This window comes from Hordeum vulgare, chromosome 1H (assembly GCF_904849725.1).
Source record: "Hordeum vulgare subsp. vulgare chromosome 1H, MorexV3_pseudomolecules_assembly, whole genome shotgun sequence".
NCBI lineage: Eukaryota > Viridiplantae > Streptophyta > Magnoliopsida > Poales > Poaceae > Hordeum > Hordeum vulgare.
This window is the reverse complement of record NC_058518.1, coordinates 14,644,079-14,668,266: the sequence shown is the minus strand read 5'-3', so window position 1 is coordinate 14,668,266 and position 24,188 is coordinate 14,644,079. Positions and strand designations below refer to the sequence as shown.

The window sequence follows — 24,188 nt, the reverse complement described above, 5'->3', positions numbered from 1 at the left end:
CGTTCCTGCGAGTTCCGGCGTGTTGTTCTTCCAAATCTAAACAATCCATAGCATTTGGGAACACGGAAGAGGGAGCTTGTATATGACCAACATATGATTGGACACCATATCGGAACACATGTATGTGCACACCATAAGCTTCATTGTCTCATTGGTAGACAATATCCCTCATCCTTGACTGCAAATACAAGTTCAAAAAAATCATTGACTTCATCTTTAGAAGATTGCACCCAAAATGTTGCAATAGCCATCTTGGCCTCGCAAGTGCACTCTCATGTGAAATCAATACCCACTTTCAAACTGGACAGGAACCGTCCACCATGTGGCAGCAAATTGCGGCGGTAATCCACACATGGTAATCAAGCCGACATAATTACAGCGCAACATGTCTCATCCAGTCAACTGTAGGGGCAATGCGCTTGCTGAATTCCCTCTACATAAGACCACGCCAAGATAGAATCTGGATAAGACTTGCAAGATCACAAGATACATACTGTGACCACATTGCTCATACGAGAGAACACATCCAACAATTAATATTGTTTAAACACTAGATTAGATGACCCTGATTTTCGTTCAACCTCCTACCTGTGCATCCCAACCTAGATTATCAACTTCATGTTTTTTTTTTAAATTGAACTTGCGTTCATCATTCTCAGATATCAACAATACAACGAGGATTTCCCTTATCGGAGAAAATTCTTGTCGCGAGTGAAAAATAATTTCCTGATAACGAACAAAAAGGGAAGGAATGCTAGGATAAGGCTTGCACAACTCATGAGCTTGTGGAGATATTTACACAAGTACATGTAAGAAGGGGAATGGGGCTACAGAAGCATAGGAAACTGGAGGGCGTGATTGAGCACATAAGAAGATATTCCTGTTTCAGTCTAGCTCTTTCTTCGTCGTCCCACAGCTCAGCAACATAAAGAACCCCAGCGATCTCACTAGTCTAGTTGGTTAGGCAGCCGGTGCAATATGAGTCCAGCCATTAAAGCAGGAAGATACAAAAGGCTAGCATGGAACATTCTTCTTGCACTCTTGTGACTAGGATCCACTACAAATGATAAGGCTCGAACGGTAAGGCCCGTTGTCAGAAGCAATGCTTCAACACCGAACCATTTAGATGTTAGACCCCCTACAAATTAAGCATTAGTAGTTCCATGAGAAAATTTATTACCAGTAGAAGCAAGTGGAAATTAGAGAACCTATATATAAGAATATAAGATTAGTACTTACAGTTATATGCAAATAACCCCAACGGCAGCATGTAGAGACAATTCCTGAGTGATACCCACGCGGTTCTTCTACCACTAGGATCAGCAAAAGATAGCATCCGGTACCTGAATCAACAACTCAATCAATGTAAAGGCCTTTGATGTAAGCTCTACATTGGGTAGATCTGGTAATAATAACTCAGTTGCAGTTAATAATTGAGTTACCCTCCAGCAAGGTAGTCCTCACGGCATAAGTAGGCAAGGGCCATGAAATGTGCTAACTGCCAAAAGTACAAAGCAGCAGGAAGAATCATAGAGTTGAGTGACACTTCAGATGCTGCTGCTGCCCACCTGTATCAAGATAAATAAGGCCGGCCAGATGCCATGTAAACATATTGCACAGCTCCATTCATATTCATTCTATAAATAAACAGGAGCGCAATCATATACAGAATATATGCCCAAGGCAGCAGGAAATAGGCCTATCGTGAAGGCATTGGATAGCATAAACAGGAGCGCAATAATATACAGAATATATGCCCAAGGCAGCAGGAAATAGGCTTATCGTGAAGGCATTGGATAGCCTATGCTAGAGATAGGTAAGTTATGAAAAGGAGTAATTCAAATAGTAATTATCCTTGTTGGATACAATTGGGTCCATTACAAAGGGTGTAGTTAAACTAATAAGAGCCCAGCTGAACTAGGAATGTAGCTATGGTTTGATCTTGAGTTTAAACAATAGTAAAAGAAGGCAAGCCTAGACTCTAGGCAATAGTAAAACGCCTAGCGCTTAATATGCGACAATTGTGCTTAAGCATGTGCTTTGGTCAGAAAAGCGCAAGGCGGTGGCAGAACTCACAATCAACGCCTAGCGTCTTTTATAACTTTGGTTTAAACTTAAATACAACTAGTGGATCAAGTTAGTCGTCCTACATAAAGGACAAGCATGTATCACATTTAATCACTCAATAAGAGAATAGTTTATCAATCTGTCATCCCCCTCATTCACGCTCCTTAAGCCACGGTCTATTACCCGCCATGGCAGGCAGTGATCTTCATGGCAGTACTAAACCAGGTTGTTCCAGACTTCCAGTGGACAGGCAATTAAATGGCTAAAATCAGGGAGCACAATAAGAACTTAAACAAGGAGATGAAGAGCATACACTCGCTTCATTATTCAGCAGTAACATACCCTAGAAGTGGCGGAATGGCCCCAACAATTGCTCCCACCCATGTATTGACAGGGTGTATTTGCTTCAGCGGAGTGTATACAAATGCATACAGAATGAGATTGGATGCTGCAAGCCCAGCAGCTAAGCCATTAGCCTGCAAGACAATGCCAAAATTTCGCAATGTTTAGTCCCATAACAGCATTACACCACGTATTATACCAAGTACAGCGACCGTACACAATTCAAACAAAGTGTAGAGCAAGTACAGGCAAATAGCAAAGAGCCGAACCTTGCAAGCCAATAATGTTGTTCCTGCAGCTCCAACACTTGCAGCCCACATGGCAGCATGCACAGGACCGATACGCCCTGATGGTAGGGGCCGTCGCATTGTCCTTCTCATTTTAGCATCATTCTTTATCTCAAACACCTAAAAAGGATGTCGATGCACCAAGTTCATCGTCTCTAAGCGTGATAACCAGGTGTACAATGATATCTATAATGTAAATATGTAGGAAAATCAGAATAACTTCTCTATAACTGATATAAAGTATGAGGTTGGGTGACAATGAACACAAGGATTTCAAGAATGTGAACACCATGAATATTGGTTTGGTTAACCATCATACCAATGAAAAAAGGCTACCCCAAAAAACAAGCACATACCTGGTTGAGGGTGTTGGCAGATGCTGCAACCATCATGGTACCAGTGCATGTGTAGCAAAGTCCAGCAATGTCTACACCACTGCCACTCCCGAGCATATATCCCGCCCCCGATGTTGCCACAACAAGTGCACTAGATATATAGCATAAAAAGGGAACATATAATAAAATAAACAAATGCAACAAGAGGACAAATAATTCGTCAGTTACAAGGAGTTTCAAGATGCAACACAGACCATGGCAAATTCATATATATTACGATAAGCGGACAGATTGCAAGAAGTTGAGTACCATTGCAATTTATGAAATCTGATGAATGGCAAAAACTAAGGATACTAAACACCTTATGACAAAAACAAAAAGGATATAATTAAATGCTAGTTCATTTTTACCACTATGAAGGTCATCTTAGATTTTCAGGGCACACTAAACCGCTAATCGACCACTATGCATGCATTGTCAAGGTGGACGGACCAAGACAGTCATGGTTTGGCAGCTGCCACTACCTGCCATCTATGGTCTCCACTGCGCACAAAAGTTTTGGCCAAACCCTAATATTTCAGGACATGGGTCCAAAACCACAAGAAAACTGAATGGTGGAGCAAAAACAAGAACACGAAGAAGAGGAGAGGTCATGTACTCATGTGTCAAATGAACCTAAGTATAAATAAATCTACTGCATCACACCTCTGTTAAGTGTTAAGTTAACTTGAATGCAGTTTTGCTTATCAAGAAATTTGCCGTCGCCATCATTGTGGTCATAACAAAAAGAGGCGTAGCTTGCCAGTCTGCGATACACTTACAATTCTATTTCTACATCATAAACAGAAGGGTCACATCAGCTAGTTTGTTACATAGCATCATATGTTTGCTGAACAACATGAGAAGTTATCTCACAGAGCCAGTACTACGAAGCCCAAGGTTCGCAATCAAGCATACTAGACCCTACATCGCATAAACATTAAGGGGTGTTAATGAGTTCGTTCTCAGCTGTTATAATTCCCCAATCACAGAGCAAGTAAAAATTCATTTCTTCGGAATTTAGCGACAAAGAACTGAAGAGCGTATATTTACATGAAAAACATCAACTGTGAAGGGAAACCACAGCAAATCGCACACCTGAGGCGGGCTTTGGAGAGCTCCCAGTAGCACCGCCCGTAGTGCCGCAGCACGTCGGAGGCGTAGGCGGCAGTGCACCTGAGGCGGGCTTTGGAGAGCTCCCAGTAGCACCGCCCATAATGTCGCAGCACGTCGGAGCCGGAGGCGGCAGTGGCACCTCCTCTCCACATGGCGGGAGGGCGACGGTGAACAAGGCCGGAAAGATGTGGTGGACGCTTTGGGGCAAAGAGCTTCTCCTTTTCTCTTTTTTGGGATGATTGAAAAAATTTAGAAAGCGCCGGGGCACTAATTATACAACCCCAGGGCACTAACAAGAGCACAATAAGGCACTAATTATACAGCCACAGAGCCAGTACTTTATTAGACCACTAATTATACAACCCCAGGGCACTAATTGTCATCTTTGGTCAGTCTCAAAAAAAAATTATCATCTTTGGTCAGTCTCGAAAAAAATTGCCATCTTTGGTCAGTCTCAGATAAAAATTGTCATCTTTGGTTTGATTAGGTATGCAAGTATATACAGACCATGTGTGCTGCCTAGGCCTAACTACCTACCTAATTATAAAAATGCAGCTCAAGAACACATCATTAGAACACAGATGGGATGTGCCCCCTAGTTGCCTAATTAGACAGATCAAGAACACATGACCAGAAGTACAAAAGGAGTACAACAGGAAATGATACCATCACTCATCTATTTGCATCACCCTACAATAACAGACAGGAATGGATCAAGAAGACATATTTTTTGACTTGACTTACATGGAGGAGGCGGCATCAACCGAGTCCTTGCCGGGACTCGTTCACAGGAGAAGGGGGTTGTCTTCCGTTTACGTGCACCAGCCAGCAGGTGGCACACATGCTCATGATTGTTCAAAATCATTAGTTAAGGATTACTCTTTGCAAAGGTCACATCCCAACTCCTCTGGTGTTGTGCCACTTGTCGCTTACACATGATATAGCTTTGAATTGAGATTTCGGCCCATACTGCATCTCATATCGTTCTACTTACATTTTTCGACAACCAAATTGAGATATGCAGTAGGAAATTTATCTTGAGAATGGATAAAACAAACACAACCAGCAATATGTATTAACCATGCACGGGCTGTCAGTTCAGGTTTTTACCGGTCGGACCGTCGGTTCACCGGTTCGATTATCGGTTTTTTAAGCAAAAAATAAATAAATTTTGAGTAATATATGTCCTAATATAATGTGAAACAATGGTCAAATAAAATTATTTTCATGTAATGGACAACAAAGTAGCCTGGGTTATAGGGTCGTGGGTAGGCCTCGCGCATTGCTCACACGACTTGCGATCGAATCCCACTTCTTCCAAATTCTATTAAAAAAAATCCTAGTTTTTCCTGGTTTAGTAACCCAGTTTTTTACTGGTTTTCCAGAAAAGCGGCCGGTTCGACCGGTTTTCTCCGGTTCGATTGCAGAACGGTCTTATTAGCTTAAAACCCCGATGAGGCTGCCGGTTCCGGTTTCTTTCGGTCCGGTCCGGTTTTTTAAACTAGGACACACACACACACACACACACACACAATGTACCACTGGTGGTTATCACCCAATAGTGTTCTACTCTACAGGGTATGTAAAATGATGTGAAACAGTAGCACACAGTATATATATTACAGTCAACTGTACATGCTGCCACCACACCGCACCATAGCTAACGGTGGCGGCCAGTATCACACAAGAACAGAAAAGAAAACAACTTCACACTGAAGATTTCCTTGAAGAGGGCAACTATACCAGTTGCGCTGATCATTTGTATGTGCAGGAGCAACCCTGCAAGGAATCCACACATTCAGCCCAAGAAAGATGCAACATATGTACTAAAACTTCAATCTTTTTTACCCTACCAGACTAATAGAATTCAAGATGCAAAAGTTAGTTCCGGGAACATACATAGCATCCATATCTCTGTTCAGTATTTGTGCTTCGAAGAAACCAAATATTTCCAGGAGTTTGATTCCCATAGTTTAGGTCCTGTAAATGCAAACTGATGTCAAGGCCTCTATGAAAAATACGTGCATCCAAGCCAAAACAACATAACTATCCAAATAAATGGTAGAAGACCATGCATGTGGGCGACGAAGTCGAAGTAGTTAGCACCATTGAAAGTCACTGGAAGACAAGGGGTGGAAACAAAGACAGACAACTAAGACAATGTGTCTTTTTTCTTTTCTCTTTTTTTCTTTTTTGGTTGAGAAGGTGACGCTAGGTCAAGCCATCGAGCAAAACAGCGTCCGGTCAAGGCATAGGAGACACACACGAGAGTGCGTCGACGGACCCACAACACGGAAGTACGGATGACAGCTGGACCCAGATCCCTAACATACAAACTCTTTACTCCCAAGACAAGTGGAGTCCTAATAGAATAAATACTTTAGCATAGTTGTATGCACCAGAAAAATTCAAACAACGCACGAAAGAGTTCAGATCTGTCCAAATAAATCACAATAATCATGAAGCAATTAACCTGTCCTCAGGCATTAGCAGACTTTTTTAGATCTACAGTGCAATTTACTAGGATACCAGCGATGACTAAGGGCTTGAGCTAACCAAGATGAGATCAAGGATGGCTATGCAAGTAATAGAAGTTTAAGCTTCCAAACGCAGGTTGCCATTTAGTGTGCAGATAATTGTGTGGTTAAATAACTACACAGGCATATTTGAATTGTCCAGTGCGTCGATAAAATATAATACCTGTCAGAAGTAGAAAAAATAACCTTCACATGTAACGTTGTTGCTGGCTCCTCCGTAACTGCAGCTCAGCTGCGAGCTCAGAGCACCTCCTTTTTGTTTCCTCTAGTTCATGCTCCAGCTCGCCAATCTACAAAGAATCATCAGATCTCATCAGGTGGCACCATACGATCTCTTTCCCTAACTTATCACTTCAAATGTTATTGCATACCGTCTGCTTCAACTGTGTATCTCGTTGCCGAAGACCTTCACGCCTGTAAAGGATGTTTTAAGTTCAGCTTGCCAAGAACAAATTGGTAATGTGGATTTCACGCAATAACACACTGCTAACAAGTCCTATTAATTAAATTAAATGTTAAGCCACGTTGTAAGAACAAGGCAAGTGTTGGACGTGAGCACATATACATGGCCAGTGTGGTTTAGTAGCTGCGGCCACTGAATGTTCCAAGAACAGTATGTTTCCTCCCCGAGAGAACTTAAAATGCTGCCAGACTACCACAACAGGCTGACTAAGTCGCACAAAATATACAGGAACGCAAGCTCAGAGTCGACAAGCTATATGATCGTGGCTTGATGTCTGCATTAGCGAGCCGGCTTCGATTAGATTGCAAAGGCTCGTAAGTTTCCACCTTTTATCTTTCAACACTGCCTTTCCATCAGCCCGCAATCCATATTCAAAATACGTTTCGCCCCAAGCCCTGATGATCTAACCTCAGGAACGAGTCTACACCCCCATCACGTCATGTCCCAATCCATACTAAACTGTGTATGGCCAACCATAAAGCTGAAACCCAAGCCACCTCTCATACTGCCTGTCTATCGCCACGCCGACCACCATCCCTCACCCTAACCATTTCTAAGTCATTTTCCTTCTCTCACCCTCAAATTGCTTCCACTTTCTTGCCTGACTGATGGGCCCTATAAGGTGCAACAGCAGAAGTATAGAACGTCAAAGCCAGCTCTATTGGCAGCTGTGGGCCAGTGGGCTCTCTAGGCAGAACAGGCCACAGCAATAATAGTTCTTCAAGTCCTGGGGCATTCTTGGATTCTCATTTCTTTGGTCTGTCCAAGAGCATGATGATAGCTTGAGTTTCTTCACTGCATATTGATAATAGGTTGGTCGATCAGTTCAGTGAGACGCTGCTGAAGCTGGTGATGTGCCTCTCAGTCTCACTCATTGATTTGAAGTGCGGTCAGTGAAATTGTGAATGCTAATATCTTAAACCCTTCATATGTATGGTGCCATGTTACCGAGTTTTATCAGGCCGCAGGCCGAGTGCAAGCTTTGACAGAGTTGAGGTTTCTCGACCACGGCTTGAGTTTGCGTCAAGATGAAGCAGCGCCTATCTACGCGTGCTGGAGCTCGGTTTTTTGATGCTTGTATACATAGGACAGGATTTTGCTGCAATTAACCCCATATGTGTAAAATCACCCATCATTATTTAAATTTACCTTGTGAACAGAACCAAATTTTCTTCACTCAACTTCTCATTCAAATTGGGATCAAGTACACCTTGAGAGCCAATATCTACCAGATCCTGAATGCCACACAAGATAGAAAAAAGATCATATGAGTGCATTTCAAATCAACTTGGAGGGGTGTTATTATCAATTACAAAGCGTGATAGCACAACCTAATTAGCTAAAAGTATATTTCCATCATGCGGCCATACATATGCTTGCCTAGTGCGAAAAAATATCCAAATGACTGTGTGCTCCATTAGGCTTTTACACTACAGTAGTGAAAACAAAGAAAGGACGAAGCAAATGGGAATTTTACGGAACATGTTTACAATGGCTATTACAAAAGACCAACAACATCGCTGAAGATTGTGGAATCACAAACAAATCATGCTCTTCCACAAGAGATATGACAGGGGCCATGAAACGATTGTCCAAAGAAGTACCTATGTCCAAAGAAAAAAACACCTACAAGAACAACATGCCTCAGTTCAAAGCCTAAGGGTGCAAACCTCTTCCAAGCCTGCGGAGTCCATACTATCTTCTTGTGCTTGGCCAGACGAATGCAAAGCAGAACCTGGTCAAATAAAAATGATAAAAACATGAATGGACTATACAGCAATAAAATCAACAACCAAATTTGGATTGTCGTACAACAGAAAAAAAAAACACAGAAAAGTTATCATACTCTGTTTGGAAAAAAAACTTATTTATGAATAGCAGGCATCATGTACTTGTTTATGAATAAACTATACAAATAACATTGAGATAATATTTTGATAAATAAGAGAAAACGTATCTCAGATAACAAGATATTCCTAGTTTATGACCCTCTGGAATAGAGGACTGTTTACCTGATAATTAGAGTATTAAGACCGTTAACTAAATCAGCAATCTATAGTGAACAGGATTGCCATGTCAAGTGCAGGTACAAGAAAACATTAAATATAACACAACTGACAGGATCTAGGGATAACATAGCTACACTGAACTTGACATCAGAGATAAGAGACCAAACATAACCCTGAAGCCTGAACTATTATACTTACTCTGAAAGAGAGCTTCAGGAGGGCTATAGAAGCGTGACTGCAGCAAAGAGCTGAGTGAGGAGATAGAAAGAGAAGAAAGAAATAAAGCCCCTTAGGTGGGTAGCACTTGCTATAAAGTTTGTGGGGCTAGCTGCCCCTCACTCCTCTTCTCTTATGTACAAATATTTTACTATCGGGGTCTCCCCCTTCAATTTTCTTTATTAATAAATTTCTTTTCCTTTTACTAACAAATTTTACTATCGGGGTCTCCCCCTTCAATTTTCCAATAAAAAATAAAATAACTTTGACAGTACTATAGTTATTTCTACATACAACTACTACTATTACCTGCCCTGTTAGCTGTCAGTCTAAGAGCTGCTACATCATCATATGTCTGTGGGAGCAAATTTGAGAGGTGCCCTCCAGTCTTCTGAGAGGTGGAAGCTTCATGCCGGATCTTTGCTCCAGGACCACCTGAATCTTTAAGAGCAGCCTTATACTGTGATCTCAGTTTCGGATCGATTGGCTGGTAACCTATTAGATGACACTTTTCCTTCCTGCAAATACACCATTTGTCTTAAAATATGGGGAAAGCAATGAGAACAATCGGGTGCATGATGGATGTCCCAAGTCAAATAATGTTCTTAAAATTGTTGCAAAACTAAGTAACATTACTAAGGTGGCCTCACACGAGTAAATTGTTGTCAAACATCTAAGATAACAGGTCTGCTACATTTTACCAGGTTCAGCCGATTACCATGTAATATACCAATGATTCTTCAAACCATGCAGCAGGACTGCATGTGATCTATTAATAGGAGGAAAAAACTCAACAACACACAAGTTCAGAAGCAAAAACAAACAGGTAAGACACAACCTCAACCTCTATCAATAGAAACACTAAGAGATATCACTATGCAACGACCAGCCCGACTACTACAGAGAGAAGTGATCTTTTTACAAGGACTAAGGAAGCTAGGCTTTTACTTCTTTTTTTTACCACTTGGAATAAATCAATCACAAATTCTTCAACAACATGAACCTAGTGCAAGTATGCATAGTGTAGTATATACTTCATAGGCACAATGTTATTTTCCTTTACATTGAGCATTTGATGTGCAAAAACAAAAAAGAGGCACCTGAAGCAAACCCCAAATGCGCTTACCAATAATCAACGATAATTTGTTTCAGTTTTGCTTCCAGTCTAATGAACAGTGGAGTCCTCTCAAAATCTTGCTTGTCATGTGCCGGCTCAATAAAATTTGCCTCAAGTACACCTACATCAAGACAAGTGTCATCCAAACAGAAACATATTAACCAAAGTGACAGTACTAAGATATGAAACTCACCTATAACACTCCTCCCTCTACTAGATGCTTCTTGAAGGACCTTCCAGAATGGCTGCAAAGGGTTTTTTTTTCTACAGAACTCAATTCCAGCCCAGATTGTATTGCGATAATTTTATCACTAGAACTGTATATTTAGATGGCCAGATCCAACTCTGAACATGATAATATGCATTTAGGCCTCTCCTTGTATTCATGAATGAACACAAATCATGAAATTATAACATCCAGAAAGTATTTTTTGAGCGGAAAACATTCGAAAATTGATAACTTCTACAGGCAGCTTGATACTCCTTACATACCAGGTCTAAATATAATAATGGAGATGGTAGAGGCTAGGGTTCTACCAGGTCTCGGACGTTGTAGGGGTGGAAGTGCGGGCTGCGAGGTTGGGGACGCCGGCGCCGGCGGTTGGGCGCCGGCGCGGCATGAGAAAGAGAGAGAGAGAGGCGGCTAGGGTTTGGGGCTTCCGTCTCCTGAGGGAGACGACAACAGAATACTGTTTATTGTCTGCTTAATATCGAAGGGGTACATGTGTTTATATAGGAGGACAGCCTCCACTAAACCCTAGATAACTTGGACTCTAATATAACTTGGACTCTAATATAACTTGGACTCTAACATAGCTAAGATAACTTGGGCTAAGCCCGTAACTAACCCTGCCCATTGGGCCTCCTCCGTTGGTACGTTGTACCGGTCATAACATCTCTCCCCGCCTTCTCAAACAGCTCGTCCTCGAGCTGAACATCTGGAAACTGCTGGCGGAAATCGTCGAGCTTCTCCCAAGTCGCTTCCTCCTCTGGCAGGCCGGTCCACTGTACCAAGACATGCCAGACGCTGTTGCGCCTGCAGCACCTTCACCACCTGTGCGGAAGCTGGAAGGAGGCGGCCATCTGAAGTAGGAGGAAGGGCCGGCGTCGCTGCAGGAGGGTCCCCGCGGTAGGCCTTCAGTAAGCCGACATGGAAGACGTCGTGGAGGCGAGAACCAGCTGGCAGCTCCAAGCGGTATGCGAGTGTGCCGACACGCTCCAGCACACGAAAGGGACCGGCGTAGCGAGGTCCCAATTTGCGCTTGGAGCGCGGGTCCAGAGACTGCGTGGTCCTGTGGAGGAGGCGCAGCCACACCCAATCGCCCACCGCGAACTCCGCCTCGCGATGATGAGCATCGTAGTACTTCCGAGCCAGCTGCTGTGCTTGGAGAAAACGCTGGCGCGCCTCAGCCAGAATGTCGTTGCGGGTGCGGAGTAAGTCGCCCGCCGTCTCGGGCCGAGCCGTCCCAGGCTCGTAAGGGAGCATCGCCAGAGGTGGGTGCCCGTAGACCACCTCGAAAGGCGTGGTGCGCAGGGCGGAGTGATAGGAAGTGTTGTAGCAGTACTCCGCCCACGCCAACCAGTCCACCCAAGCTCGTGGACGATCACCAGTAACACAGCGCAGGTACATGGCAATCACCTTGTTGACCACCTCGGATTGGCCGTCTGTCTGAGGGTGGAACGCCGTGCTCATGCGGAGCTTCACGCCCGCCAGTCGAAAGAGATCCCGCCAGACATGTCCCGTGAACACGGGATCACGATCGGTGACGATGGACGACGGAAAACCGTGGAGGCGGACGATGCCGTCGAAGAAGGCCCGCGCCACGGAGGCGGCTGTATATGGATGACCCAGGGCGATGAAGTGCGCGCACTTGGAGAAGCGGTCAACCACCGTGAGGATGACGGACTTGCCGCCCACCTTGGGAAGGCCCTCGATGAAGTCCATGGAAATATCCGCCCACACCCGGGAGGGTACGTCCAGCGGCTGCAGTAGACCCGCGGGTCCTAGTGTCTCCGTCTTGTTCCGTTGGCACGTCACGCACGACCGCACCCAGCCGCGGACCATCGCGCCATCACGGGGGATGTAAAAATCAGCACGGAGACGATGGAGAGTCTTCTGCACGCCCTCGTGCCCTGCAGAGTGCGCCAAGGTCAGGACCTGGTGGCGCAGGTCATCATGGTCGGGCACGAAGATGCGGCGGCCATGTAGGAGCAGCCCCTCGTCAAGGCGCTGGCGCAGGCCCTGCCGTCCGCAGCCGTCGAAGTTGCCCGGCGAATGTCGTCGATGAAGGCGAAAGATGGCCATGGCGACGTCGTCCGCGACATCCTCAGTGTTGCGGCGGGACAAGGCGTCGGCGACCGTGTTGAGACGGCCGGGGCGGTACTCGTCGGTGAAGTCGAAGCCGAAGAGCTTGCTGATCCACTGGTGCTGCGAAACTGTGGAGAGGCGCTGGTCCAGCAAGAACTTGAGGCTGTAGTGGTCCATGCGCACACGGAATGACCGGCCCCAAAGATAAGGCCGCCAGTGTCGCACCGCCTGAACCAGCCCAATAAGCTCGCGCTCGTAGGCCGCGAGCTTGTGATGGCGCCGAAGGGGCAGCTGAAGAAGGCGAGCGGTCCCTCGCCCTGGTGGAGGACGGCGTCGAAGCCGATGCCAGAGGCGTCGCAGTCCACCACGAACGACATATCAAAGCCCGGCATCTGAAGGACGGGTCCCGTCGTGAGCGCCCGCTGGAGAGCCACGAATGCCGTAGTCGCCTCCTCGTCCCAGGAGAAGGCGTCGCGTCGAAGGAGACGCGTCAATGGCGCGGCGATGAGGCCAAAGTCCCGGATGTACTTCCGGTAGTAGCCGGCGAGGCCCAAGAAACCGCGGAGCGCCCGCGGTGACCGTGGGGTCGGCCACGCGGCGATGGCGGCGACCTTGTCCGCGTCCATCGCTACCCCTTCCGCCGAGATGACGTGCCCAGGTATGCGACGGAGGTCGTGCCGAACGAGCACTTCGAGCGCTTGAGGTGAAGACGATGCGCTCGAAGCTCGTTGAAGATGATGGCCACGTGCTGTAGGTGCTCCACGCAAGATGCGTTGTAGATAAGAATGTCATCAAAGAAAGCAAGCACAAAGCGACGCAAGTATGGGCTGAGCACGTCATTCATCAGGGCCTGGAAGGTCGCCGGCGCGTTGGAGAGGCCGAACGGCATCACCAGGAACTCGAAGTGGCCATGGTGAGTGCGGAACGCCGTCTTCTCGATGTCGTCAGGGTGCATGCGCACCTCATGGTAGCCCGAGCGAATGTCGAGCTTGGTGAAGAAGCACGCTCCGTGTAGCTCGTCCAAGAGCTCATCCACAACGGGGATGGGGAACTTGTCCTTGGACGTCAGGGCGTTGAGGGCGCGGTAGTCGATGCAGAAGCGCCATGTGCCGTCGGGCTTGCGCACAAGGAGCACCGAGGCGGAGAACGGCGATGTCGAAATCCGGATGATACCCTGCGCGAGCATGACCGCCACCTGACGCTCGAGCTCGTCTTTCTGCAGCTGAGGGTACCGGTACGGGCGCACGACGACAGGTGCCGTGTCCGGCAGCAGGTGGATGCAGTGGTCACAGGGCCGCGCGGGAGGGAGGCCCTGTGGCTCGTCGAAGATGTCGCTGTGCTGCTGCAGGAGGTCAGCCAGGAGGGGATGCGCCTCATCCAGTGCGGCCGCCATCAACTGGAGCTGCGGAGTCGCGGCACCGGAGCCGCCGATGCCTGTCCATTGAACGCGATGGCCGCCCTCGCGCCAGAAGATGAGGGACAACACATCGAGGTCCCAAAGGATGGGGCCGAGAGTGGACAGGAAGTCGATGCCGAGGATGAAGTCGTAGCAGCCCAGGTCGATGCCGACGCAGTCGATGGAGAACGGCTCGTCTCCGATGAGGACGGGAACCTGCCGCGCCACCCCCTGGCAAGCAAGGCAGTCCCCGTTGGCGACGGTGACGCTGAACTTCTCCGAGCCCGCCGATTGGAGTGCGAGGCGGCGCATGGCGTCCCCAGACAGGAAGTTGTGCGTCGAACCCGTGTCCACGAGCGCGGTGAGACGCTCCCCGTTGATCGTCACCGGAAGCAGCATCGTCTTTGTCGTCTTGATGCCAGCCATGGCATGATGGGAGACGACGAAGGCAGTCGCGTTGACCGGCCTGTAGGTCGTGACGCCGGCCTCGGAGAGTGGTGGCGTCGAGCTCCGCGGTGGGGGCCTCCACCTCCGCGTCGTCGACGGTCTCCAAGTAGAACAGGCGGGCGCACGTATGACCCGGCGCATACGGCTCGTCACAGTTGAAGCACAGGCCCTTGCGGCGCCGCTCGAGCTGCTCGGCCGACGTCAAGCGCCGGAAGGTGCGTGTCGGCGCGGGGGCAGCCGCAGTAATGGCCGGCAGGGCGGGGCGTGTCGGGGTGGCGGCCGCCGGGGCAGGGCGGGGGACGCGTGCCGCAGCCCGGGAACGCCTGCTGCAGGGTGTTGGCGCGCTGCTCGTCCGCGCGTGCGTAATACATGCCCGTCTGCAGGTCCTGGCGGTCGCGCATCTCGACGTCGATGCGGATGTGGTCGGGAAGGTCGCCGACGAAGAGCTCAGCGCGTTGGCGAGCCATGGCGTCAGGCGCATGGCAGGCCAACGTCTGGAATCGATCGGCGAAGTCCTGCACCGAGGTGGTGAAGGGAAGGTGACCGAGCTCGGCCAGGCGGCTCCCACGTATGGGGGGCCGAACCGAAGGAGACACAGGTCGCGTAAGCGCTCCCACGAAGGCATCCCGCTCTGGTCCTGCTCGAGGCAGAGGTGGTACGAGGCGATCCACGTGCGCAGACGCCATGGTCCGCTGCCCCCTGAAAAACTGGTCGCACTGATTGAGCCAGTTCAGGGGGTCAACAGTGCCGTCGTAGGTGGCGAACTCCAGCTTGGTGAAGCGGGGCGGCTGCTGCACGTGTGGCGAGGCCGCGTAGGCGCCCTCGTGACGACCCAGCGCGGCGGAAGGAGAGTGTTGCGGCACCACGGAGCTCCCGGCGTACGGGTCAGTGTACCCGCCGAACCCCCCGAAGGTGGGGGCGGGTGGCTGCAACACCGTCGGCTGTAGCGTCGCCGTCGTGTAGGTCGGCGTGTCGATCCACGTCGGTAGCGGGGACGGCGACGGCGGCCACCGGACCTGGGTGATCGGCAGGCCTTGGGGCGTGACGGTGGCCGGGGGCGGTGGCGGGGTTGCATACGGAGCCTGGAGGAAAGTCCGAAGGTTCGAGACCGCCAGGGTGAGGTCGCGGATCGCCGAGGACATCTCCGCCGGGGAGAGGACGGGGGCGGCTTCGGCCGCCAGGGCCGCGGTACCTGAGGCGGCCGGACCTGAGGTGGCCGACGGCGGCGGCTGCTGCGAGGTGGCGGGGAAGGCGGTGGTGGCGGCGGCGGTGGTGGTGGGAAGGTCCGACAAACTCATCGAACCCAAGCTACCTGATACAAAATTGGTAGAGGCTAGGGTTCTACCAGGTCTCGGACGTAGGTTGTAGGGGTAGAAGTGCGGGCTGCGAGGTTGGGGACGCCGGCGCCGGCGGTTGGGCGCCGTCGCGGCGTGAGAGAGAGAGAGAGAGGCGGCTAGGGTTTGGGGCTCCCGTCTCCTGAGGGAGACGACAATAGAATACTGTTTATTGTCTGCTTAATTCGAAGGGGTACGTGTGTTTATATAGGAGGACAGCCTCCACTAAACCCTAGATAACTTGGACTCTAATATAACTTGGACTCTAAGATAGCTAAGATAACTTGGGCTAAGCCCGTAACTAACCCTGCCCATTGGGCCTCCTCCGTTGGTACGTTGTACCGGTCATAACAGGAGATCATCAATATTTCAAGAGAAAGGTTCAAGAAAAGAAGCACTGGTATTACGGTGTAACACTAGGATGCGTCCAATTACTCCTGAAGATGGGCTACAAAACAAATTGTGGATTACACTGACTAGAGTTGTGTAGACTGTAGACCATGGTTACCAGAGTCACCCTCAAAATATGTGTCGCTGACTATTACTGTCATGACCTGATATGTCCATGAAAAATTAAGAACACTACATATCTTCCATTTGGTGATTTCCATAAGGATTTCAAAAATAGCAGCTACAAGTACCCCATCTCATCTTCTACTGTTATATATATAATGTATCTTCCATGTCTACACCCATATACATATATCAACATATGAAAATTCCTGGTTGCCTTGTCACCATATTGCATATGGGGAAATACTGCAACATATGTTGGAAGTGCTGAGATGTGATCTTAACGAACATGACACATAATAAATACATACCGATGACAAAGGAAAATGAGCGAATAACTCAGAACTGAAAAGTTCTTACCATGATTAGTCGATTTTTATGGTAGACATTAATCCCGAAAATTCCCAAAACAGGAGCCTCTTTTGCAAAGCCAATATCTACCTTCACTGACACCTGTGGTTCCAATTACAGTTGTAACAAAAACAAAATACTGTTTGCAAAGAAAAACTGAAGGAACCATTTCACAATATAAGATATTAAAACAACATGTTTGAGAATAGCTAACCAAGGCACTGAGACAGAGATAAGTCTCTCAGCTAACGAAATGAGACCCCTCCCTGAAATTGCTCCCAACCTTAATCCATGCGGTTGCAGGTTTTACTTTCCCATACTGCCAGTTCAATTCAACTTTCAAGCTCCGACGGGCGGCAAACAATCGAAGGAAGACAACCAGTATGGTTTTGATTGTAATTTTAGATTTTTACACATCGTTTTGCCTCAACTTTCGGAGAGAGGTCGGATTTGTCATTTTTGCCCCCAAATATTGGGGTCAAGATTAGTACTACAATATAAGATATGTATTCTGATCTTTTGGAACAAGCAACACATAGGTTGCTTTCATCAGTACTTGCTGCTTCTCAACGCATCGAGTTCTCTCATCCCAATCTATCTTTACCACCCGTTTCTATACTCCTAATCCTCTTCAAGCAATGCCTTGTGGCCATCTTCTGCGGGGTAGTTATCTAATTGGTTGCCATCAAGATTAGCAAAAAAACTCATCTTCTGCAAGATAGTACCTTCATAGTTCACAAAAAGAATATTCAGAAAAAGGAATCGCAGATGCACAATGCACTTACCACTTGAGAATCATGGGAAACTTGAGGTTTGTAAGTAACTACTTTCTTAAACTTCAGCTCATTGGCAATGTTTATCTGTTCAACAGGCTTTCCTCTTAATATAATTTGGAAGTTCTCAAACTTCCTGAGGTAAAGGATGGAGCTATATGCCTGCATATTGACAACCAAGAATTTCTAGTAAAATAAGGCATATGGGGAAAGTGAACAATATACAGAAATAAAACTTACTCGCAATGAAAATCTGAGTCTGTGAGATATATGTTGCTGAATAATTTCTTTTTGAATCTTTGTTGACGCCCCACTGTTTTGACCTTGATCCCGAAGCAATATGTCCTGAAAGTTATGCAACAAGAAAAGAACATCGTAAAACAAGCTGCCAATGTGGGGAAAATAACCATGCTTTGCAACTAAAAACTAAAACTATTTATTCACGTTCAGTTTTTTTATTTTTGAACTCAAACTGTGAGGGAGGTCATGACAGTAAATATATTTTAATTAGAGAAAAATATGTACAAGGAGATATCCCATGGTGTATGCTCTTTGCGGATGATGTGGTGCTAGTCGATGATAGCCGAACGGGGGTTAATAGAAAGTTAGAGTTATGGGGGCGGACTCTAGAATCGAAAGGTTTTAGGCTTAGTAGAACTAAAACTGAATACATGAGGTGCAGTTTTAGTGCTGCTAGGCACGAGGATGGAGAGGTTAGCCTTGGTGGGCAGGTGGTACCGGAGAGAGACACGTTTCGATATTTGGGGTCCATGTTGCAGAAGGATGGCGATATCGATGAAGACGTGGGCCACCGAATCAAGGCTGGGTGGATGATGTGGCGCCAAGCTTCTGGCGTACTCTGTGACAAGAGAGTGCCACAAAAGCTAAAAGGCAGGTTTTATAAGACAGCTATCCGACCTGTGATGTTGTATGGCGCGGAGTGTTGGCCAACCAAGAGACGACATATCCAACAGTTAGGTGTAGCAGAGATGTGCATGTTGAGATGGATATGTGGCCACACAAGGAAGGATCGGGTACGGAATGACGATATACGAGAGAGACTTGGGGTAGCACCGATTGAAGAGAAGCTGGTCCAGCATCGTCTCAGATGGTTTGGACATATTCAACGGAGGCCACCGGAAGCGCCGGTGCATAGCGGACGGATAAAGCGTGCTGAGAATGTTAAGAGGGGTCGTGGTAGACCAAACTTGACATGGGAGGAGTCCGTTAAGAGAGACCTGAAGGTTTGGAATATCGACAAAGACTTAGCCATGGACAGGGGTGCGTGGAAGTTAGCTATCCACGTTCCAGAGCCATGACTTGGCTTCGAGATCTCATGGGTTTCAACTCTAGCCTACCCCAACTTGTTTGGGACTGAAAGGCTTGGTTGTTGTTGGTTGTTGTTGTAGAGAAAAATATGTACAAGTGGGGAGAGCCTAAGGATCATCTAGGTGAAAACCAAGATGCCCTGCTAGGGAAAACATTGAAAAACCAAGATGCCCTTATAGGGAAAGTAATAATATTGTCAAAGATCCTGGCGTTCTTTTGCTTCTAAATAGTAAATACTCCAAGCAGAGACTGAGAAGACTTCAAAAGCGAAAGGCTTCCTGATTGTATTCTTGACCTAGTCTAAAAGGCTTTCCATAGGCTCCATAGGAGGGTGGAAATGAATGCCAATCTGGGCCCAGCATCCTAGACTGAAATTACATAACCCCAAGAGGTGCTCCCTGTCCTGATGACCATCAGAATTGCAGAGCACAAAGTTAAAACCCGGAAGGAGTGTAGTGTCGTTCTAGCATGTCTTTGGTATTGAGCCTGTCCTTGAGAAGGAGGCAGACAAAGCCGGTGCACTTGGATTTCCATATCTGGATACGATAGGCTGGGGCCTGGAGGTGCTGGAACTCTGATCTGTAATGCTTATGGTGCCAGTCCAAATGTTCCGGTGATCTTAAAGTCGCAAATGGGTGGGTGGGTGGGTGGGGCGACTCCTTTTCTCTATTCCTTCTTGATGAAAACGAAACGCAACATTCTCCTGAATTTTCGAGGAAAAAAAATATGCATCCAAAGAGAATTGTATGAGCAACTAACCTCCTCATCATCATCAAAGTCAAGTTCTAAAAGGCCATCGTCATTCATCCATAAATTGTATATCACCACCTTAGTTCCATGACTATCCATATCCTCAAACTGAATCCACATAAAAAAATATTAATACATATGTATACACTATGCAGAAAATCAGTCACTTGTCAGGAAGAAGCTAATCACTTCACAGATGGTTATGTGATAGCTTAAGAAAACTGTAACAATAAATCAACTTGACATAAAAGATAAAAAGAACCATGACTAAGTGAAGCACTCACACCTGGATACATGACATAGAAAAATAATTCTAGATAAACCGCTTTGGAGAACAGTAAGACAAGAAAGACCTTATAACAAAAATAACGCCAAACTATATTATATTGAACTGAAAACTGCAGGGAGGACCCCGACAGTGAATTTTATTAATTGAGAGGAAAATATATACAACAGAAAGGAATAATTTACAAAATGAGGGGAGGGATGCTAAACGACACCATGAGAGAGCAGCCTAGGTACTGGGAGCAGGGGGCACCCCAAACTGATCTAACCAAGACATGATAGAGATAGCATGTTCCTCAATTCCAAAGGAAAGAAGGAAAATATGTCTATTGAAGTTGAACACCTGATAATGGATAGTCATACATGGCACACGTATTAATAAGCAGCATATGTTGCTACAGGAACAGCTCCCAAGTGTGCTGGTCCATTGATTGGCACAAAAGCATTGGGTTTAGCTCCAATGTGCCAAGCTAGAAATATAATGCTCTAGATGAGACAGAGAGGTAACAAACCATAGCTAAGATATTAACCAACTAGCTAACTGTGACAGCCAGAACTGAGTCTGATTATCAGTACTTGCAATCAGGGGTGTTCAATTCGGCAGATACAAAGGTAACAGTGAGGAGAGAAGAGACACAAAGATGAGGAACGTAGATTCCATTTTCTAGAATCGGATTTGTTGGCTAAAATGTTTGATTTAGGCCCTACGCACCCTGACAGGTTCGGCCTTCAGTTTATGCACCCTGCTGCTGAGTGTCAATAGCTCTTGATAGCTACAGTAACATCCAACACAGACCAGGAGGCCAGGATCCTATTTAAAGCCAATCCATCCTCGACCCAAAATGGATCGTAGATTCTTTTATCTTTTTTCTTTGGAGCTTCTAAAACACAATATATGTACTTAACTGCTTGATATCTAAAATCTTTTAGAAATGCTATTTTTCCAACATAATTTTAGTGCTCACTTTAAACAGCAATAACATACCAAGGTCTGAAGCATGCTTCATTAACTAACAGAGGCAAAGATACTGAAAATAGAGGCCTAAAATATGTGACTAAATTTTTATGTACACTGGCATGGCTAATTAAGAAGTATTAGAGTATTAGACCAATTTTAAATGTCAGCTGAAGTAGATGAACCAAGTTAAGAGTTATCCTGAGCCTTTGACCCTATAATGGTTGGCTCACTCATCCACGAGACATCAACTATTTTTTGGCTATTCCATCCTTCTAAAAAATAAGAGCTACTACCCTAGTGTAGTCCACTCATTGCAGACATTCACTGCTAAGATTCAAATTATGACCCTATAATGACTAAATAATGTTTGGCGTGCACATCACCTGCTGTAGCAGTTCTTCCTTCGAAGAAAAAGGGGACCAGTCAAGTATTATCTTTAGGCTACTATCCCAATCACCCTGTGAACCATAAACCAAAGGTACTATTTGCCCGTCTTTGACTTCAAAATCGAGCTGTAACAGTGAAGGGAAATGTCAGCTATACATCAATGTCAGCTGCATCAAAGATATACTGCTGGACTAACTTGACATACCATAGGGACAACTATGTCATCCTTCATTGTTCTCCTCAGGTAAGTGTAAGAGAGCAAACCAATACTCAAGGTAACATTACTGCATGACAAAACAATTGTGTGACAATCATTAACAAATACAAAAGATTGAACCCAGGAGCTCTTCCAAAAAGATCAATAATAACTGGGACGATAATACTTACCTTTCACGTATTGCACGAGTAAAAACCATTGCATCAGCACCAAGTCTCATTGTGCTCGTCTTAAAGCCATTTCCGTCTGCAGAGTAGCGAAAGGTTAGAATTTAGCCAACGTTAGGCACAGCAAGTGTTCTTTTATTAAAAAGTATCAGTTATATACTGCATTAAAATAATTTGTTAGAATATATGAACTAAAACATCTAGAAAATATTTCAGAATTATAATAGCATGGACGTTTCACACCTGAAATCAAGGGCTTAATTTGTGTAATATCAACTACAAATCGGTGATTCAGGGTAAGGCCGCTTATATTCTTATGAGGAATAGAGCCTAAGAGCTGTAGCTCAGCTTAGTATTTTTAAGGTTTCTTAAATCTACTAGTTACCAAGAGGCATTGAGGAATTAAGTCGTGTTTTGATAGGGATAAGTCGACATCAAGATGTCTCAAGTGCCACTTAGACTTGAATAAATAATGCTCTTGCACTCTTTACACCACAACCACAGCCCATCGATATAAAGGTGCATTTAAAATGGTTTAGTGAGAAAATGATTCGAGAATCACATATAGTACCATCAACCAGAACACCACCATGTACAACAGTATAACACAAAATCATAAACAACACAGGCTATGTTGGACGAAATAACTAAACTAAGATAGCATGCCAAAAGTATTGAAAGATCATTTTATCACATCTACTTCCCATTTCAGTTTACTCATTGAGTTATACCGATGGTATGCAAAAGTATAACAGATCACTATCATCCATGTAATTAACGTTTCCACATTACTGTCTCCAGTTTGCATGATGTTTTGCATATTGGCATGGCTTTAAAAACAAAACTTTGACGACTAGTTAACAAAATTATGATATGATGAAAGAACTTCTTGAGACAAATCTATACATATGGTTCTCAAGTATACAATGTAAACTAACTAAGTTGGTAATCAAAAGTTTTAAAGTTTTGACAGCATCTGTGCCAAAAAACTAGTATTTTCGGAAGCTGGAGGGAGTAACAGCCTCTCTCCACAGAATAAAATGCGAAAATTTCAAAATCAAAATCTGGGGGCTTTGGAAGTATGCGTCTATTTGAAAGCCAGGAGAACTTAGTAAAAAGCATTTACATCTTTCGATAGAAGAAGAAATGACACATACACTGGCCAATGGTTGTCTTTGATTTCTTGGTTGAGAATCCTAGACTCATGCAGTGGCGCACCCCTTCGGGATCCATCCCTCCTCCATTGTCTGTTAGAACAGCCCCAATGAGCAGGAACATTACATAGGAAACTTTTAAGGACCAACCCACAACCAATTCCAAGTAGTGTACATTCTCTCATTCTGCATTAAATCTGGATACCTTGAAAAACCAGCATTGGACTGTTGTCTTTCACGTTGGTGCTTTTATCCACTTTTATGAACGTGGCGCCATTGCAGATCTGGGACAAGACAAACCATGTATATCTGATCAGAACTCTATTTGCAACACCGTGTCAGCAAGACCAGACGATTCTGATTTCGGGCGTAATGTAAGCAGCGTTGAAGGTAAATGAATCTAGTTCATGTTACGAACCTCGTCTACCGCATTGTCAAGGAGCTCAGATATAGCTGCAGGACAAGGGAGACATTGTTAGATAAAACTTTTTACATGGTGGCATACGTTCGTATCTTGCGCACCAAACATACAGATGGTTTCTCTAATTTGTTATCCAGCAAGCGTTCCAGCAGCAAGCATTTGATTTCTACTCAGCGGTCAAACCATATTCTCACCCAAAAGGAAACGGCAGATAAACCAGCAAGCAATCCATCGTGTCTCATCTGCCCTCGGGCTAAATATGGTAACAAAAGCAGCAGGCAGTTCATCTCTTCTACTTAAGCAATTTCAGCTCCGCCGCAGCAGAACGAACCAGGGAAGGGATGGGGGGCGAGGGTGAGGATGAACCTCCGAAGGCCCACTTGTGGGAGGTGGCGTTGGTGTGGAGGAACTTGGGGTGGACGCGGGCGCGGTCGAAGTCCCCTGTCTCCAGCGCATCTGAGGCCAGAGGAAGCTCGGGTCAGGATCTACCAGGAAACATCTCGAGGATGGGATGGGGATCGAGGAGGGGTCGAGACGAACCGTGGAACTCGCGGACGGGGGCGGAGCGGCCCTCGCTGGCGCCGGCCTTCCAGAAGCTGCGGCAGTCGAGGGATCGACCGCCGCCGTCACCGCCGGCTGCGCCCCCGGCCATCGCCGCCGGCATGCGAGGGGTGAGGTGGTCTTTTTTTTTTCCTTTCCTTTTGGCCTCGCGAGTAGTGCTCTGCTGGAGTGCTGGTTAATAATACTCTGGGGAGTAGTATATATTTATTTCTTGATAAAATTTCATATATAAAGTGCACTTTTTTGGGGCTCCTACGCATCCGCCCGTGGATTTTTACTAAACATCCGCCACATGGACAGCCTTCTGAT

General features: G+C 46.2%; 1 protein-coding gene and 1 pseudogene across 2 annotated transcripts; both read right to left on the bottom strand.

Annotated features, from left to right (window-relative positions):
- Positions 1 to 602: 602 nt before the first annotated feature.
- LOC123448567 lies at positions 603 to 4,412 on the bottom strand (annotated as a pseudogene).
- Positions 4,413 to 5,602: 1,190 nt separating this feature from the next.
- On the bottom strand, positions 5,603 to 24,092 carry LOC123448448 (protein MICRORCHIDIA 1-like). Of its 2 annotated transcripts, XM_045125378.1 has the most exons (21): positions 23,859 to 24,092; positions 23,685 to 23,774; positions 23,316 to 23,350; positions 23,103 to 23,181; positions 22,901 to 22,990; positions 21,747 to 21,822; positions 21,565 to 21,643; positions 21,356 to 21,484; positions 19,739 to 19,837; positions 17,891 to 17,995; positions 17,663 to 17,812; positions 16,887 to 16,979; positions 10,722 to 10,773; positions 10,538 to 10,649; positions 9,721 to 9,929; positions 8,857 to 8,921; positions 8,336 to 8,421; positions 7,095 to 7,137; positions 6,887 to 7,013; positions 6,086 to 6,166; positions 5,603 to 5,965 (listed from the first exon to the last, which is right to left on the bottom strand). In XM_045125378.1, exons 1-19 carry the CDS (start codon positions 23,980 to 23,982, stop codon positions 6,912 to 6,914), a joined length of 1,818 nt encoding a protein of 605 aa, XP_044981313.1. In that variant the 5' UTR covers positions 23,983 to 24,092; the 3' UTR covers positions 5,603 to 5,965; positions 6,086 to 6,166; positions 6,887 to 6,911. The 2 variants fall into 2 exon arrangements, with proteins under 2 accessions (XP_044981313.1, XP_044981374.1); XM_045125439.1 differs by lacking the exons at positions 5,603 to 5,965; positions 6,086 to 6,166; positions 6,887 to 7,013; positions 7,095 to 7,137 and adding an exon at positions 9,394 to 9,430 and having other exon boundaries at positions 8,354 to 8,421; positions 23,859 to 24,024.
- Positions 24,093 to 24,188: the final 96 nt, after the last annotated feature.